The following is an 18645-nucleotide window of genomic DNA, read 5'->3' as shown; positions in this document are numbered from 1 at the left end:
TATTTAATTTGTGAGTATTCCTGAGACTCACTCTAAATGATTGGAGAATTTTCCACCATTAGTGTTATTTATCATCTGTGCTGTCTTTTCATTGCCTCCAAAATCTGAAAGGTAACTGCACAAAAAGATAGAAAATTCTTTGGAGAAGAAGAAAACTGATTAGCCTAAACCCTTTAGTATTTGATTTTACTAGATGAAAATCCCAAAGTCTACTGCTAATAAAATTTAAATTGCATTCCTAGTACAAACTGTCTGAACACCAGTGAAGAGCTCTACTGTCCTTATCCCAGGGCCTGGCTAAAAGCCTGTGCTGCCACAAAGCAGTCACTCATGAATAATTAGAACTTGGACTGGTGTGTGTATGTCTTGACGCACACTGATAGACGTGTTCATATGCATTTAACTATACAGACATGCACTGAACCAAAACAGAAACAAACATCTTGAATGTGCTTTTCAAAGACTAACTGAATACTTTCAAGTCTTCTTTATCTTCAGAATTTGATAGCATCAGTATGTGTAGTTTAACAGTTCCCTCTGGCAACTCTTCAGCTTTAAGTATAGTGACCAAAAGAGAGGAGGATCCCTGGGTGCTGGGAGGCAGCTGCTGAGAGAAGAAAGTGGAGAGGAACAGAATCTCCTCAAATCTTTCCTCCCTGCCTTCCCTTGGTTTCCACTGGCCCAGTTTCTGACATGGATATCAAAATGAAGCCCAGGGCTGGCTGCAGGAAACACTGTGAAGGAGTTAAGTCTCTGTGAGATCCTCTTACCTGTGATGTTCTCTGCCCTCCCTCCCCATCTCCCTTCTTTGTCCCACTCCCCGGAGTAAAGGGAAGTGGCTTCAATAGACAACTATTGCACACGGGGTTGCATTTAAAAGAATCCCGTGAAGGTCAAACCAAAGGGAATTCAGCTGTGGTGACAGACAGAGCAGGCCTTCTTGGGGAACAGGACATTCTTCAAGTCCTACAGCTTATGGAACATGTCTCCCTGGAGTCCAGGCCAGAGAACAGGAGCCCCACAGTTGAGCTTTCCATTATGGTAACAGGCTAACCTCTTAAACACAAGTGCCCAGCTGTGAATCAGGTCTGGTGCTAGCTAGGCACTCCAGGCTATTCTTCCCTGGGAGGCACCGGCAGCCATGTTGGTATGCCTTCCCCCCTTGACTGACTGAGCTTCAGTGAGGAGGCCCAGATAAAGTGTTACCAGTTGTCCCTGGAATCCAAAGAGTTCTCTAAAGACAATGCACAACTAGAATTTGGAGTTGAGGGTGTAGGCATCTGCTAGTGGGAAGGTGGGCTTGAGAAACAAGAGTCTGGCCTATCAGAAGTAATGGTGGGGGCCTCGGCACTGGGCCAACAACAACTAGCAACAAAGGCTGAATGATCAGGTAAAACAGACTCTTTCTCAGGGCCTCCTCTTCTGGCCTCTCTAAGTCATGCAGGCACACCCCTGAGAAGAATGAAGGAGAAGCAGAGTTTCCAAAAGCCCCTATGAGTAAAATCTGAATCTTCTGGAACTGCCCCCAGAACCAAGAACGTGTCATGTGCAATGAAAGTGATCAGACTCAGAAGGACAAGGCATTTAAAATGCAGCAGCCATGTGGCTGAGTCCCTTTGCCATTCACCTGATACTATCACAACACTGTTAATCAGTTATACTCCAATATGAACCAAAAAGTTAAAAAAAAATAAAGTCAGCTGATTAGGAGATTTCCTGATATAAACATCTTTGATATGGTATGATATTCTTTTAATATTGTATTGAATTTTTTGCTATAATATTAAAATTTTGTAGCAGTATTCAAAAAAATGCAGCAACAGAACTCAAGAGACACAGTAACAGCCTACTTCCACATTCCTTGAGTTTGATTATTTTCATTCAGGACCCTCAAAGGTCTTACTCTTTTTACCTAATAGCTCTGTTAATTCAAAATCCTTTTCTCAATTAGCTTCTAAGATTATTCAATACCAAGGTAATAAAGGAATTCTTATTGTATTTTCCAACAAGAGTCAGGGTCAGATAATGTCATTATAAAACATACCCACTGTAAAAAGGGCTGCAAAACAGATTTAATTTAAATCCTACCATACCAGTAATTCTAATCCTGCTTTATGCATCTTTATTTTCTTACCACATTTAATGACTCAGCATCAAAGCCTTGTTTTAAAAATTCTTTTTCTTTCTAGAAAGAAAACACTTATACAATTCCATTTGCCTTTTCAGTGAAACTCTAAAGTGTGTTTTCCTATCAGAACTTATTCTCCCTGGCCCCAGATGAAATGGTCAGTACTGTTTCCCCAGGGGGCAGGTGCCTCAGAGGTACTTTCTTTACCCTCATTTCAAGGGATCAGTTATTTTAATCAAAGTTTGGCTGATCCTTCCAGAGAACCCAGTGGAAACAAATTTAATAAATAGTTTTCCCTCTTAAGACTAGATGTTAACTATCTAAAACATAATTAAAAACAGTATGCCAGTCAACGAGTGGACTTTTTACTTCTTGTCTAGGGAGTTTAGGTGTCTTCACTTTAATAGGGGTCATGGTGCTAGTTATCAAATTGACAGTCTTGACCTGACCTCTAAAAGTGGCTGTAAAATGATGCCCAGTAAATTAAGATAAATTCCAAATTCCTCTGAGGAAACAGGCCTATATCATGACTGTGAAATGGGTGTGTGGGTTTGAGGCCAAGACTTCACAATAAGTAGATAAATACCAGCCTGGGCACGAGGGCAGACGAGCGCTCAGTTATTGTACACACAAGAGCACAGTGACTCACTTCACTCAGCATTACGCTTGGCTGGAGATTTTAAATTCCTTTTTAAAAACAAGACGATTGTACCACAGGGTAAAGATTTTATTATCCTCAATAATGGGATTGAATATGCCAAGGCAGAGAAGCAGAAAATGAGATCTGCAGATCCCAGTGCCAAGACAGGGGTGAGAGAAAGCCACAACAGGTCACTTGTGGGAGGGGGGGTGGGTTTCAATGTTACAGTGGCCTAGAAACCCAGGGAAGCCCCTCTGGGAAATGTCTGGCTCCCACCAAGAGAGATGAGAGAAGTTAAACTAGATCTAGTTGCAGGCAGTAAAGTCAAACAGGAGCACTTACTGTAAGTCTGCTGTTGCAGGGTTACTGGAATACTAACCAAGGAGGAAGGGCATTAAGTAGTTCAGGAGAGAGGTTACTGATCCGGCCCTGGCCCTCAGAGGCCATTGCCAAGTAGTGTAAAGAAGCCAGCAGTCACCACTAGCTTGAGACATCATCCAACCCAAAGGGATTGGACAGGTCGCTGAAGACCAGAGACAAGCCATAAACCTTCAACCTGAATTCATTTTTATCCACTGCAGGGAAAGTTCCTGTGAATCTTGTTCCTTCTTCCATCCTTCCTGTTCACACAAACTTGTCCCTACTTATTTTGTTCCCCTCTGTTTCTCAGATTCATTGCATCCTGCATTGATTCTTGGAGAAGAAGGAGAAAAAAAAAAAAAAGAGGCTGTGATTTAGTTCCTGTCAAAGCTCAGATTAAATACAGCGCTTCTTTCTCCCTAAAGCCTTCCACCTGGCCAAACTTAAATGAGGTGATGAGACACTAACTCAGACCCCTCTGCCCACTGCCTTCCGCTGTGCTAACCTCCAGCCTTGTGGGGATGACAAGCCAAATGCTGAGTGGCCAGGCATCCTCTCTGGAGTGTTGACCAACCAAATAGTCTGAAAACTGCAACCAGAGTCCTAAACCATCAATGTGCATAAGCCCCAAGAGACACAGGTGCAAGTCTACTCAGATCTCTTAGGCAAAAGTCCACCCAGCTTTCTTCAGCCAGAAGGAAGCATGAAGATCTTAGCTCCTCTATCTGCCCTCTCTCCCTTAACATGTCTGACTCACCAAAACACAAGTCTGGTCTCCACAGGAGAAAGCACTGACATTGACCTGTCACCGCTAGGATGGGTTACGTGTCCTTTGACCCAGTTGTTCCCCAGGATCAAGTCGGTTCCCCTCTTTAGAGACCTTAGTATTTTAAACTTTTGATCTGGTCTTTTTCTGCCCCCTCAGGTCATGGATTATATGGGACTTTTGAAATGTTATCCTCCTGGAGGAAAACTAGAGAAGACCAACATGTTAAAGAGAGAACTGCAGCAGTCTATGCAGACTCCATGCTCTCCTTTTCTCTCACCACTGCCATGTACCTGGTCACCTTCGGCATAGGGGCCAGCCCTTTCACGAACATTGAGGCAGCCAGGATTTTCTGCTGCAATTCTTGTATCGCAATTTTCTTCAACTACCTCTATGTACTCTCGTTTTATGGTTCCAGCCTGGTATTCACTGGCTACATAGAAAACAATTACCAGCATAGTATCTTCTGTAGGAAAGTCCCAAAGCCTGAGGCATTGCAGGAGAAGCCGGCATGGTACAGGTTTCTCCTAACGGCCAGATTCAGCGAGGACACTGCAGACGGTGAGGAAGCGAACACTTACGAGAGTCACCTATTGGTATGTTTCCTCAAACGCTATTACTGTGACTGGATAACCAACACCTATGTCAAGCCTTTTGTAGTTCTATTTTACCTTATTTATATTTCCTTTGCCTTAATGGGCTATCTGCAGGTCAGTGAAGGGTCAGACCTTAGTAACATCGTAGCGACGGCGACACAAACCATTGAGTACACTACTGCCCAGCAAAAGTACTTTAGCAACTACAGTCCAGTGATTGGATTTTACATATACGAGTCTATAGAATACTGGAACACTAGTGTCCAAGAAGACGTGCTAGAATACACCAAGGGGTTTGTGCGAATATCCTGGTTTGAGAGCTACTTAAATTACCTTCGGAAACTCAATGTGTCCACTGGCTTGCCTAAGAAAAACTTCACAGACATGTTGAGAAATTCCTTCCTGAAAGCCCCCCAATTTTCCCATTTTCAAGAGGACATAATCTTCTCTAAAAAGTATAATGATGAGGTTGATGTAGTGGCCTCCAGAATGTTCTTGGTGGCCAAGACCATGGAAACGAACAGAGAAGAACTCTATGATCTCCTGGAGACCCTGAGGAGACTTTCTGTCACCTCTAAGGTGAAGTTCATCGTCTTCAACCCGTCCTTCGTGTACATGGACCGATACGCCTCCTCCCTGGGAGCCCCGCTGCACAACTCCTGCATCAGTGCTTTGTTCCTGCTCTTCTTCTCGGCATTCCTGGTGGCAGACTCTCTGATCAACGTCTGGCTCACTCTAACGGTGGTGTCCGTGGAGTTTGGAGTTATAGGTTTCATGACATTATGGAAAGTGCAACTGGACTGCATTTCTGTGCTATGCTTAATATATGGAATTAACTACACAATTGACAACTGTGCTCCACTCTTATCCACCTTTGTTCTGGGCAAGGATTTCACAAGAACGAAGTGGGTAAAAAATGCCCTGGAAGTGCATGGGGTAGCGATTTTACAGAGTTACCTCTGCTATCTTGTTGGTCTGATTCCTCTTGCAGCTGTGCCTTCAAATCTGACCTGTACACTGTTCAGGTGCTTGTTTTTAATAGCGTTGGTCACCTTCTTTCACTGCTTTGCCATTTTACCTGTGATACTGACTTTCCTGCCACCCTCTAAGAAAAAAAGGAAAGAGAAGAAAAATCCTGAAAATCGGGAGGAAATTGAGTGTGTCGAAATGGTGGATATCGATAGCACCCGAGTGGTTGACCAGATTACAACAGTGTGAGGGCATCTGCCTGTTACAGTTTCACCCTAGGTCTTATCAAGAGCAAAGGAATGATGTTCATGGCAACACATTTAAAGTCGTTTTTTGGTTTTTAAGGATAAGAAACAGGCATTGCCAAAAACAGTAAAGGACTAGGGGAAATGGGGAAATTGTCAACCTTTAAAACAAAAGGTTGTCATCAGAGAAAATTTACTTACACACACACACACACACACACACACACACACACCCTAGGAGACTCATAGTCTCTTAAACTAAGATTGAATAAGAGAAAGCTTATTAGCAAGCAGAATCCTATTTTATTCACACTGCAGATGTTGCTGGTATGGTGACAAACCCTTCTGATTGAAAGGTCAGCTGCCAAGGCAGAAATAGCTTTGAGCACTGTTCAAACAATAAGGCTTCCAGAACTTTTGCAAAGCAGTAGCTCCAAGCAGGGTCTATGGTTTAAGGTCTTCACCATCTCATCTAGCTCCCCAACACCCCAAGGAGATGCTTGTAAAAGTTCTGGCCAGAAAAAGCAGCCAGAACCTCAGAAACTGACACGCGGTGGAATGGCCATCACCCATGGACTGAAACTGAGTCACCTCTAAAGTCACTCGGGTGAGGCAGTTTTCTTGTCGAGAGTTAATTTATCATACCCCCCACACACCCACCATCAATATACTTTTAATGTTTGTATGATTTGGTTAATATACCTTTAAACCAGTGACAGCTTCAGTAATGCAAACTTAAGGCCAGTCTATTTTGGAATATTTTGTTGCTTGTCACCAAATGGATCTGCAATAGTAGTTGTAGCTTTTGGCAGGAGGCTCTGAGTACCCAGAACCACAGAGCCAAACCCAAATACCTGGCATGATGGAGAAAAAGCAGGTGTCTAAATGAACCCAGAGACACTGTTTCCATTTTAACAACAAAAATTGGCCAGCTGGTACAGCTGTTTGTGGTTTGGCCCTACATGCATTTTTGCATGGATGCCCAGAAACAACATCTGCCCATGCATAGCTGAGGAAGGAAAAGTTATCAGCCACAGCTTGCCACTTATAGTGCCAGTCCACCTTTGCTCAGGAGACCTGCCTGCTCAGAGACACAGAGAAGAAAAGTCCTGAAACTGTGTAAGTCCTGAAACTGAGAACTTCAGGCAAAGACACAAAGGGCTGAAAATGACATAAATGGAACTGATGGGAAGATGTAATCACCAATATAAATCTATCAATGATGACAGTCAAGCTTTCCTGCTCACCCAGCTGCACTTTAATCCTCCTGGCCCCCCTACACCTTCGTTGGTGCCCCCTCTCCTTCCGTGCACGGCCTTTCTGTACATTATCAAGCCTAGATGTTTATACTGTGGGCTTGCAGTATCTACAGGATCTAAACAGAAATGGTTTGATCTGAAGAGGCTGTGTATGTCACCCCAGATCCCTGCATTTCTTTCAGTCTATAAAAATGAAGCTAAAACCTGGTCACACTTGAGGCAAATGTCTACAGTATTTTTCCCTTTTAGAGACGTAGCTTATTTAGACATCTGTAGTGATAAGCATTTCCCCAAAGCACCTTGCCTTTCTGGACCTTAGCGGACGTACTGTGCAACTTCCCCATCCCTGCAGAGGAGGAAACTGAGACCTAGGAGAATAAAGCGACTCACCCAGGGTCACACCACTGGAGGGTTTCCATCATTTCAGCATGCCTAAGACAGGGCAGGCCAATTTTAGATCTTCTCATAAGAGGGCTATTACTCCCTTCAAAGTACATTTCCAAGGAAGAAACATAGGACTTATTGGCCACAAGGCAGACTTTTTTTTTTTAATGTCTGGGTAATGTTTGGGATTTAGGTTTACCATTGTCTTTCCAGACAGCAAAAATGCCCAAATGATTCAGATGTAACTACACCAAGTGCAAACCTGTGCTTTCTATTTCATGTACTGTTGTTCACACAGTTCTAAATATATGTGCAGGGGATCATAGCTAGTGCATTACACACTTGTTCAATCTCTCCTGCAAACACACTAAGTGATCATACCAACGTGTTATGCACTCAACTAGAAGATAATGAGCTTTAATCTAAGGACAAATGCAATCCTCGAAAAAGGGCAAGTTCTCATAATAGATCTGCGATCAATTCTCTCTCCAAGGGGCCTGCAACTAGGCGGTTACTGATAAAACACAGCTGAAGAGGGGATTGGTTTTATTCCTAAATCATATGTTGCTAAGTCATTTTCTGAAAAATGTGTTCTAAATCAGCCATTGATTTAGTGTTGGCCACGTGGAGTACCTTGGGTTACTCCATAAAATTCAGTGACTCCATAAAATTGATACAACACACACACCAATTAAGTGGATTTTGTTGCGAATTTAAGCATTCAATTGGGTCAACCAGAATGACTTACTGTGGAACTTTATTTTATGACAGATAGTAGTTTTCCAGCTTGACTGGGTCTCTGTATACCTTGGGATATTGTATTTTTAAATGAAGGGCATTTTAAAACTTGTCAACTTCTCTTTTCAGCACTTGAAATCAAAGCTTATGGAATTCTGACTGTGGAAAGAATGAATTATTTTTACTGGGGGACTCTGCATGCCAAGATTTACTACTTATTATTTATTGTGAGATCATTATTATTTATTTGTTAATATTGATTATTAATAATTGCTCTAATAACATTGGTTTAGCCCCACCATGGATAAGACATTTTAGAAATAGCTCAGAATCACATCTCCTGCAAATTTAAGTCCTTACTTCATGAAGTTTTACTTTTACAATTGCTATCAAGAGGGAGGGAACGATCCTAGCAAACACTTGCAAAAGTTTTCTTTTTCAATTAATTCCAACCAAGACATTAATGTTCACTTTACCAAAGAAACTGATTTGGTTGGTTTTGGGTTGCTATTTATTGTTTGTTTACCAAAGAAAATATTCCATCCATCAGAAATATTTCTCCTGCTCAACTAAAAGAAAAAAACTGATACTTGGGCTTTCTTGGCCATTCATAAGGAAAAAAAGAAAAATCAGGGTAAGGGTGATATTTTTTTTTTAATGAGTGAAACAGCAGAAGGTGTAAATTCACAAGAAACTTGGGGTTTGCAAGAAAGAAAATGATACTTGAAATAGGGCGTTATTGTTAGTCCTATAGCAATGGCCCAGCAAACAGCATGAGGGCTCCTCAGGCTAAAAAGAGTATGTCTGTTCCACAGGAAAAAAAAAAAATAAGATAAATGCCAATGAAACTCCTTCTCCACTGTTCCAGCTCATAAGTTTTGTTTTGGGTTTGGGGGTTTGGAGATTTTAAGGTTTGGGAGGGTTGTTTTGCTTTGGCTGTGATGTTTGTGTTAGCTTGTTTTCCTCCTGCCTGTCCTACCATTTTTATTCCCTCAATTTTCAGGCAGAAGTGAGATAATCCCATCTGATGCCATCCTCCATGGCTACAGTTACTTATGCAATATGCTGCTCTGAACAAGGCCCTTGATAACTCTTGTATTTTAACTAACCACCACCCAATTGTTCTAAGTGGCATTCTGGAACCATGACATCACTTTCCTCCAGCCCCAGCAATGAAGCGTGGCTGTGTCTATCTCAAGAACGGGTGGACTGGGCAGCTGCCCTGGGGGGTGTGGTGTGAGGCAGAGCCTCTTGGACACAAATGATATCCTCCTCCAAATGGCTTTTTATTCCTTCGGATCCTATTAAAGCAGCCCTGCAGCTTATAGTAGTGTTTGATCTCTGTGAATCTGTTTTCTCATTTGTAAAATGGCGATAATACAGTAACTATCTTTCAATGCATCAAATACTTACTGAGTGCCTAATATCACCCAGGTACTGTTCTGGAGACTGTGGACAGCAGTGAACTAATGAGACTGTTAAAAAAATCTGCCCTCGAGAGTGTACATTTGAGTGATGTTGCAGATTTACTGAAAGGATTAAATGAGAAGGTGTTCAGAAAGCACTTGTGGCAAGGCCTCGTGAAAAGAAGGAACTCAAGACATTATTATTTGTAATTTGTCCATCCCACACAGTAGCACTTGAGCTCAGGATGTAAAGCTACAGAGAAGTAGATTTCTGTAGGCTTGAGCCCAGGATTAGGGCTGTATAAAAATGCAATGAACTGTCCTGGTCATTTTAAGACATTCAAAATTTGGCTAGATCATCACTTAGTGGGGCGAGTGGGAAGGGGGCACAGGCTCTAGATAGTGGAGTTGGATGGTAATCCTTGAAAGAAAGAGGCACAGGCAGTCCGGGATGGAGTTGGGGGTGGCACATATTTCATTACTGTGCCTGGTTGTCTGAAGACACTCCTTTACGGTAATTTGCTTTTGAGTCTTAGCTACATAAAAAGCATCAGGTATTTGAAGACAAAGTTCCTATTTTCCACACGGAAGGAAAACATTAAATTAGTACTACTGGATTCTCTGGCAAAGAACTGAGAATTGCTTCAGCCAACACATTGCAGAGTTCCTCCCTGTGGTGGTTACAACTGTTTATTTCTGTTTCATGCCAGTCCAGGAAAAAGCAAAGAGGAAAGTGAATGAGCTAAAATCCATTCACCTGAATAGGCAGTGTCAGGATGTCCTCCCCAGCCTGTTTCTCACCTGCCCCACTGCTGCCCAGGTGATGTGTTTGAAGCCCTCTTTGATATCTGTGAGGGCGCCATGCAAGGAAGACAAAGTGAAGGAGCAGAGAGCTCTGGCCTGTGTGTCGATTTTCAGGTTAGATTAAAATTAGCGTGGCAAAGGTTTGGAGGAGTTGATCTGGAGAAAGAAGGCTTCTTTGCAAAGTACAAAAAAAGCAATGTCCACCAAGGAGGCAACCAATGAAGGGCCCTTGGTGGATGGAATGCTGTTGCTGTGAGATGCACCAGCCTCTCCTCCCTCCAAAATGTTGACATGAGATGAACCTTTGGAGAGAATCAAGCTTAGTCTCCTGTTTCTCACTTAAGAAAATGGAAAGCTGGAGAACTGAAATGACATGCACAGAGCTAGTTAGAAGCAGACACAGGGCTGTGACTGCAGTCTCCTAGTTCCTAGCCTCACTCCTTTCTCCACTCTGCCACTTTACTGCCAAATTCTATATGTCTATATCATGGGGTCTTCACCTGGGGACATAGATGAGTTGGTGGGAGGGTGGACTCTGCACTCCCTAAAATTAAATTATATGCAAAAATGTGTGTATATGTTCCCTATGTGCATTTTCCTAAAGAGAGTTCATAGTTGTCATCAGATTTCAAAAGAGGTCTACGACCCCAAAAAAGTGAAGAACCACTGTCCTAAATTAATAAAGACCTCATTGGGGGTGTCATCCTGGTGTCCTCATTTTGGCTAATGGGCAATCAAGAATTTCTCAACCATCTTTTCTCCAAGGAGCCAGAACTGCTTCTAGGTATTGGTCTCTTCATGCCCAGTGAAGTGCCTATCACTACTCTTTTTTCCTCATTCATTCATTCATTTAATCTGCATACATTTTCCTTGTCCAATTCATGTTCCAGCACCAGTTAAACACACTCCAGGGCAAGACAGGTAAAGGACCCCTCTGCATCATGCTCTCACTGGCATAAAGAATACACGTGGATGTGAGAGAAGAAAGAGCTGAGCAACTTATTTCTGAGCTTTCTAGGTCTACGCTTGTGGCAGCAGCATGCCACAGCCTTGAAGGGCTGCTCCCAAGTGATCCCTATTCAAGATAGGGAGAGAATGTGTCTCATTCATCTTGGAGATATTTGCAGTGAACAAACAGGAAATCATATCCATGGACATATGGTTCCACTTAAGGACAGGTGTATGTGCAAATTGAAGCTCAGTTCTCTTGACTGTCAACCATAAGTTAGATGTAGTGGCCATTGATGGAGCAAGCTGAAGAATAAATGACTCTACTCGTACTGTTTGTTGTGCTTCTTCTGGAACGATTTTAGGTACAGCAGAATGCAGCTGGGTTGTCCAAAGGGCCAGGCTGGGGGAACACTGCTTGGCCCTCCCTGAAGCAGAGAGGTGGCACTGGTGACATTTACCCAGTCCTCTATCCAGCCATGACGAGGGAAGTCCTCTGATGAGGGGGAAGAATATGAGCCCCACTTTGTAGCATGTTATTTGAAGCCTGAAGGCTTTGCTCACTGAGATCTAGAAAATGCTTTGTTTAATTCCTACAAAATGGCAAAGATTCAGCCCATTTCCATTACCTATTCCAGGTTCATCCTGGGGAAAACCCATAGGATTCTCCTTGGCAAAACAGTGTATTTAATTTCCAGGGTGAAACTTCAACATGTTTGGCGCAGACTTTCATATCTTTATTCTTCAAATTAACATTCTGCCAAAATTGCCTTTGCCCACTTCTAGAATCACCAAGGCAGATTCCTCCTGCCTCCCAGGACCACAGGTGACTGGCCAAAATTGGTAATGACCCATTAGCGCTGCCAGACACACACACACAGTGCATGTACACTCACAACTATAACACATGTACAAACATAAATGCATAGATACATACCTGCACAGGCACACTGCCTTTCACAACATACCTGACACATTTGAGGCACATTAAAATGCCTTAGCAGGCCCAGTCCTGTGGTTCTGTGGAGTCTGGCAAGCCAAAGGCTTCAGCTATCTTAGGAAATCATAAAAAAATATTATCTTCTCCTTTTATATGTTTCCTGTACATGAGCATGTTTGAGACCAGCCAGATAATACAGCTTTAAAAAAAAAGAAACCCAAGGAAGTGAATGTTTCTTGGAATTTACAGAGTGCTAACTAACAACTTTCTAGTGGAAAACTGCATTTGATGGAAGTTTTCTAAGTCACAGGTGAGAACAGCAGTAACCCAAAACCATAAAGATCTCTCCCAAAGCCTGGAATTGTGAAAATCTATCTAGAATTTCTCCTTTGTAATTCAGATAAAAGGAGTGGAGAGGAAGGGAGAAGGACATATGGGGTGGTCAATCTGTTTTGGCACCTCGTAGTTTTAAGGAGGCATGGGCATTTCCCATTTATCTATAGTATTAGTTTAATGGGAATACCAGTGCCTTTCATCCACCTCAAGGAAAGCAGGTGTCTCTCAGGAAAACCTAGTGATAAGAAAACTCAGTTGGGAGAAAAGTCATACAAGTAACAAACTATCCAAGACCAGAAACGTTTAGATGCCCCCCCAGCCCCCACAAACACAAACACAGGGAGTGGACATTAAGAGAAGTTGGGGAGAGGAGCCCTAGCACAGTTCCTAAGATTTGGACAGAGTGTGGCAGGAAAAAAAGGTAATTATTATGAAAGAGAAATGAACCAAATCTGTGTGCAGTGAATAAAATTATGAGCTGAGAATAATGGAGCTGTTCAGGAACCTCTATAACAAAGATATGGAGCCTGAATCTATGCTTTTTAAATAAAAGGACCCCACATTTTCTTCTGAATTCTCGACTTACAATTTCTCCTTAGTAATTTGATGAGAACACACTCAGGTTCTATTTCTATTGTCTATGATTCCATAATTCAACCACCCACGGCTACATATTCACACTCCAGCTTAGCTGCTCTGAGCAGAGTTGTTGAATGCTAGGCCCAAACAAGGAAGATTTCAGCTTTGGTTTAATAATTCCTTGGCCAAATTTATCTCATTCCTCTAAACGCACAAATGTTTCAAAGCTATAAAAAGTGTGTCTAGATAGCCAATGCATTTCAATTTTTTAACATCAAAGATAACTCCTGCCAACAATTATTAACAATGAAATAGTCATAACAGCTAAATGTTCATTTAGCAGTCCAATTTCAGTGTGTGACAAGAGCGAAGAGTCTGTATCAAACATTTAGTGATGCGGGAAAAGATCCTCACCCTAGACATACAATAGTTTAGACAGCAGAAGATGGTCCCTCTCTTATTGTCATCACTAATGAAAGAAGTTTCTGAAACTGCATATATTAGTCTGTAAAGTTTCGGGCTAAATCACAATGACTTTAAAAGTCGGATCCATGGCAACTGATCAAAAGATGACATCTTGTCAGTCAGATTAATCATTCAATGCAGCATTCTTGTCTATTTCTCCAAAAGACCCCAGTGTTATATTGTTTCCCACTCTTTTAGCTGAGTTTCTTCACAATAGGAAAGTAGGTGATTCTGGAGGTAATAAAAAATTTTTTAATATAAACTTATTTATTTTAATTGGAGGTTAATTACTTAAACTAAAAAGGAATGTTCAAATCCTTAAGCACATAATTAGTTTATATTGGTCAGATCTGAGACAGATAAGCATCAGACCCTACAGAGAAAAATACCACAGTTGCACCCCGCACTTGACAGGGTGTGAGTCACACCACTTTGACCTATGACGGGCAACACCTGCTCAGGCGGAATGAATTGAAAACTTGCCCAGAAAAATTTCCCACAAAGAGTTAAAACACTTGTCTACTGAGATTTAATCAACTACACTGTTCACCTAAAGTCAAGACATTTCAAAGATGTTTAAAGAAAATCAGGAATAAAAAATGACTAGCTCCTTCAGGAAAAAAGAAAAATGATGTCCTATATTCTGTACCACTTGAGTTTCTCTGACACCTAAAATATGTATTGACGTCATCCCACACCTACACAAAAACAAAATCAGCAGGGCAAACCATCCCACTGATGATTGGCAACCCCACAGTTCCTCTCCATCTGACCAGCTTTCACCAGAGGGCAATACTTCAGGCTTCCACATGGGATTTATAGGCTGCAGCAGCCCTGGGAACACTTAGCACACTAGCCCTGGGAAATGCCTCATGCCAAATACTTTGAGTCCTGAGTTGACTGCCCTTTCATATTAAAACCCCATTTCCCAAAAAGCATCCTGCTTTCAATCCTGTTATCAGATTCCCAGACTTCAAACTTCTTGCTTTCACTCAGATTTCTAACCCTCTCACAGACACACCCCAAAGAGTGAAATGGCAATGGACCAGAGAAATGTCTTCAGTTTACTTTTTTTTTTTTGCCTTTCTTTTCTTTTCTTAATTTGCATATATCTGAGCTTTTTAACAGCAGTTAGTATGCATTCTTTTTTGTTATTTTGTTTTTTCCAGATGAACAATCAAAAAAGTTTCTATGACTTCATGTCTAATAGATACAGGTTTGGGTTTTTTGTTTGTTTAGCAGCGGATGTCTTTTTAGAAAACCTTGCATATGGTGCCTTCTTTGGCTTTAATGGTCACCATGTTACATTTCTGTCTCTGGAGAAAAAAAAGAAAAACCCATTTGCTGTCTTCAGTTTAATACATAAATATATATAAATAGGGGAATAAAATTGTTGCAGGAAGATTCCTATGCACCTACATGTCTGGGCATAAAAGAACTCAATAGAGGCCAAAGAAAACTACAGTTTTGGCTTCTTTATTCTGTAGAATCTTGATCTTCCACAGGCATTTAGAGCGGAGGAGGAAATGCTCTGTGTGTTAGTTATAGGTCAATAACCTGTATGGAGAGGGAATAGAAGAGCTTGAGAGGGGAGTGACAAAGCAGTATATAAGCATGCAATGTCCAGTCAATTGTTGGAGGAGGTGAGGGGGCTTTCAGTATATTTCACAGGGCTAACAATGGATGCATGACTTCACTGTCACAAAAAAAGTTTGAATCCAAAATTATATATCACAGGTACCAAATTACAATACTGACCTTGTAAAAATTGTAACGGATTCGGTTGATTTCAAATTTTCTCTCAGTAGTTCTGAGCTGGGAATAGCGAAGAAGTTGCACTCATACTCCTTTCTGTTAAAGTCCTTATTTAGCCTATTTCCATGGAAACTGAAATCAGTTCTCTCTCACTGCCCCTCACCCTCTCTTTCCCTTCATCCCTCCCTCCCTCCCTTCCTCCCTCCCTCTCTCCCTCTCTCTCTCTCACACACACACACACACACACACACACACACACACACACGGGAAAAGCTACCTAGAGTTTGGTGGGTATCGTGTGTGTGTTTGTGTGTGTGTGTGTGTAAGTAAACATTCATAGGCTAATATCTGTGTGGACACTCTCCTATCTGTCTCTCATCTGTGTTAACTTTCCAACCAATGGAAGAAAGGCCAGAATGGCTTTCTTCTTTAGAAGCCAACCTGCACAGATAAAAATCTTGAGGTTCAGAAAACTAAGCATATCATATCAGGCCTTCACTAGCAAATCCTTGAAGAATTCCATTTTACAACTGCACGTTCAATTAATTTAGTTAAGTAACTTGGAAATATTTTGTGCTAGGAAGACATACATAAGAACTAAATTTAATCCCTTGGATTTCTGCCCACTTTGCTTTTACTCTCAAGTATCGACATTTCCCTAAAATAGCCCAGAAAGTAAGGACCAAGAGAAAAGAGAAAATGAATGAACTCATTTTAATATTTCAACATATACTCAGTTAAGTTTCCATCCTAATGCAAATAATATGTGCACATTCCAGGCTTATGGAGATATTTAGTAAACGATTCTATCTTAGTCCAAATCTCCCTTGAGGACAGGCCAACACACAAGCTGCTGCCTATAAAAGGGCACTGCTGAAACCTACAGAAAGGTTGGAAGAAGAATGAATACTGGCCCTCTCCATACTCCTGCAACGATGTCATCAGGCAAACTGGGTGCCTTCTATACATGGACAATTGTCTGATAGGGGGAGATATTTTACTTTCCATCTCTGTCTTTTTCTCCATAGGAAAAGATAAAATGGGTTTTATTTTTAAAGAATTTCACTTAAACCTGAGATTTTTGCTTTCAACCTCACTCACCATATTCTCCTTTGTGCTTTATGCTTGAATGAGTAGTCTGAAACAGGGCTGAGGGTGCTGACCATCTGTAATCAAAACCTGAGGGGAGTGGGCAATGATTTTAAAATGGAAAAGTCATTTTTGTAGAATAAAAAGATACTCAGGAGTAAGGGGTGGAAAACTATAATTTCTTGTCACCAAGGCATGACTCAAGATGCCAGCCCCTCCCCTGGCTTGGGAACCACTGTTATCTTCCCCAGGCTATTATGTAGAGATGATATTTCATCATCTACATGAAAATCTTCATTTCTGCAGAGAGCATCACTGATTCACAAGAATATAAAAACACAAATTCCCTTGAGTCATAGCACTTCAGTCGCCAAAATCAAGAGCATCCAATGAGAAGGAGCCCTAAAAGAATGTGTAATAAATTATTTCAAGTGTGGAATCGGTAAGAATGTTGAGTCCCATGAACTGGAGGTCATCAAATGAAAGACCCCAGACTGTAATATTGTCTGCATTTCTAAAAATTAAGAAATGTGAAGTTGTTGGCAAATGGGCCCACTTATTCTTTCACTTCAGTTGACCTTGTATTGTAGAAAAATGACCAGAAGAAGAAGAAGAAACCCTGGAAGTAGTGCTGAATGTTGTTAACAGGCCTTGCCAATTGACCTCCCATGGTTAAAATGTGAATTTTAGAGGGAATCAGTACTCTTGAATAATTTTTATAAATATACATACTGAATCCAATGCTTAAACTTGAAATAACTGTAGTGTTGTAGTCTGAGATTTGTACCCCTGCATGCCTCTCATGAATGCAAAAAGAAAATTCTCCCCATTCCTAACTCTTTTACTGTTTAGATGTTCCAGAAATAGCCCTAGACTTGAGCCAGTATGGCTCGAATACTCCCCCAACAAACTTTTGCAAGTGTAAGCACTCAGGGGTTCCACTAAAGCTTCTGGATGAATCGTATCCTAAAAGTTATAGAATTATGCATCAACAGCTAAAGGACACAATTATAAGCTGAAATATTGTGACACACTGTGTAATGCCACATGATCAATGCAATGTTCAGTAAATGTATATCTTTTTGTCATTTTGTATTTATTTATACAGAATTAAAAATAAAGCACAGGACTAAAACCAAGGATGTGTGTGCGCCTTTTCCTTTATTTTGATGATAGCAAAGGAAAAACAACAAGCAACACTGCAAAAAGGTTTGGTCCTCACACAGTATTTAAAATAAGGATATGTCAAGCTGAACCATTATTAATATGTGATGTGCCATCCAAAAATCTTCTTATTCAGGTATGATAACTCAATAACTTTTCAGAATATGGGGCAAAAGTTCCTTCCATTCTGTTGGTGGCATAAAAATGAGGGGGATGAGTATCTTAGGTTGGTTCTTCCCCAGAATCAGACACAGAGACAAGGATGTGGGTACAAGTCATTTATTTAGGTGATCCCAGGAACCACAGCAGGGGTGGGGGGGGCGGAAAATGATGCAGGAAAGGGAGGTGATAGGGGATATGCAGACAAACCACTCACCACTATACGCAACAGGGATCAGCTCCCCCTGGAGACTTCTGGGATATGGTCGTGGGAAATGTACCAGACTTGCTGCACTGGAGGAATGAGGAAGCTGAAGTATTTAACTGACAACTGCCATCAAACACTAGACTGCAGGTGTTCTGCAGATGCTGTTGGCATATACTAAACTAGTGCATGTCACAGGATATGAACAGAGCACCAGCAACATCTGCTATGAGGAGGAATATTCTTCAAGATATACACAGATAATGAACAGAATCTTGTCTAATTCTCTGAGACATCATGGGTGTTAGGGCTTTACAGCCATAAGCCAGGACTCTAGGCAAAATGAGGCCTCTCCAGCAGTTACACCATCAAGGGCAAACTAAAAACTAGTGAAGGATATGGAAGAACAAAGGCCACAGGGATGGTCAATGACAATAAAGATCATGGCCCAGCAGGTGCCACGGAAGCTGGGTCATCCTGAAGCATGAATAAAGTTAAGAAACTGGATGACTTCAGAGAAACCAGGTCTTCAGTGTTAGGACCAAGAAGAGCCCCAATTCTACCTTTATCTTTGTATACACAAGATGCCTCATATCCAGTGGCATGCTGAGAAACTTTAACAACTGGCTTTCTGGGGAAATGTATGTGGATGACGGGAGAGCAGGCATAGCCAATTTCAAGCTAGTCACAATTTAGTGACTAGCTCAAAA

The 18645-nt window shown here is 41.5% G+C and overlaps 1 protein-coding gene across 1 annotated transcript in view; it reads left to right on the top strand.

Moving 5' to 3' along the window:
• PTCHD1 (patched domain containing 1) overlaps nt 1-17547 on the top strand; it is a 63124-nt gene extending 45577 nt beyond the window's left edge. The window contains exon 3 of the mRNA XM_040266658.1: nt 4054-17547. Coding sequence (XP_040122592.1) covers nt 4054-5708 — 1655 coding nt within the window. The 3' untranslated portion in view covers nt 5709-17547. The remainder of the gene's footprint in view (nt 1-4053) is intronic.
• Nucleotides 17548-18645: the final 1098 nt, after the last annotated feature.

The sequence above is a fragment of the Oryx dammah genome, unplaced genomic scaffold, assembly GCF_014754425.2.
Source record: "Oryx dammah isolate SB20612 unplaced genomic scaffold, SCBI_Odam_1.1 HiC_scaffold_23, whole genome shotgun sequence".
In the NCBI taxonomy this organism is placed as follows: Eukaryota; Metazoa; Chordata; class Mammalia; order Artiodactyla; family Bovidae; genus Oryx; species Oryx dammah.
The sequence above is the reverse complement of the archived record's forward strand: the minus strand, read 5'-3'. Positions and strand labels throughout refer to the sequence as shown.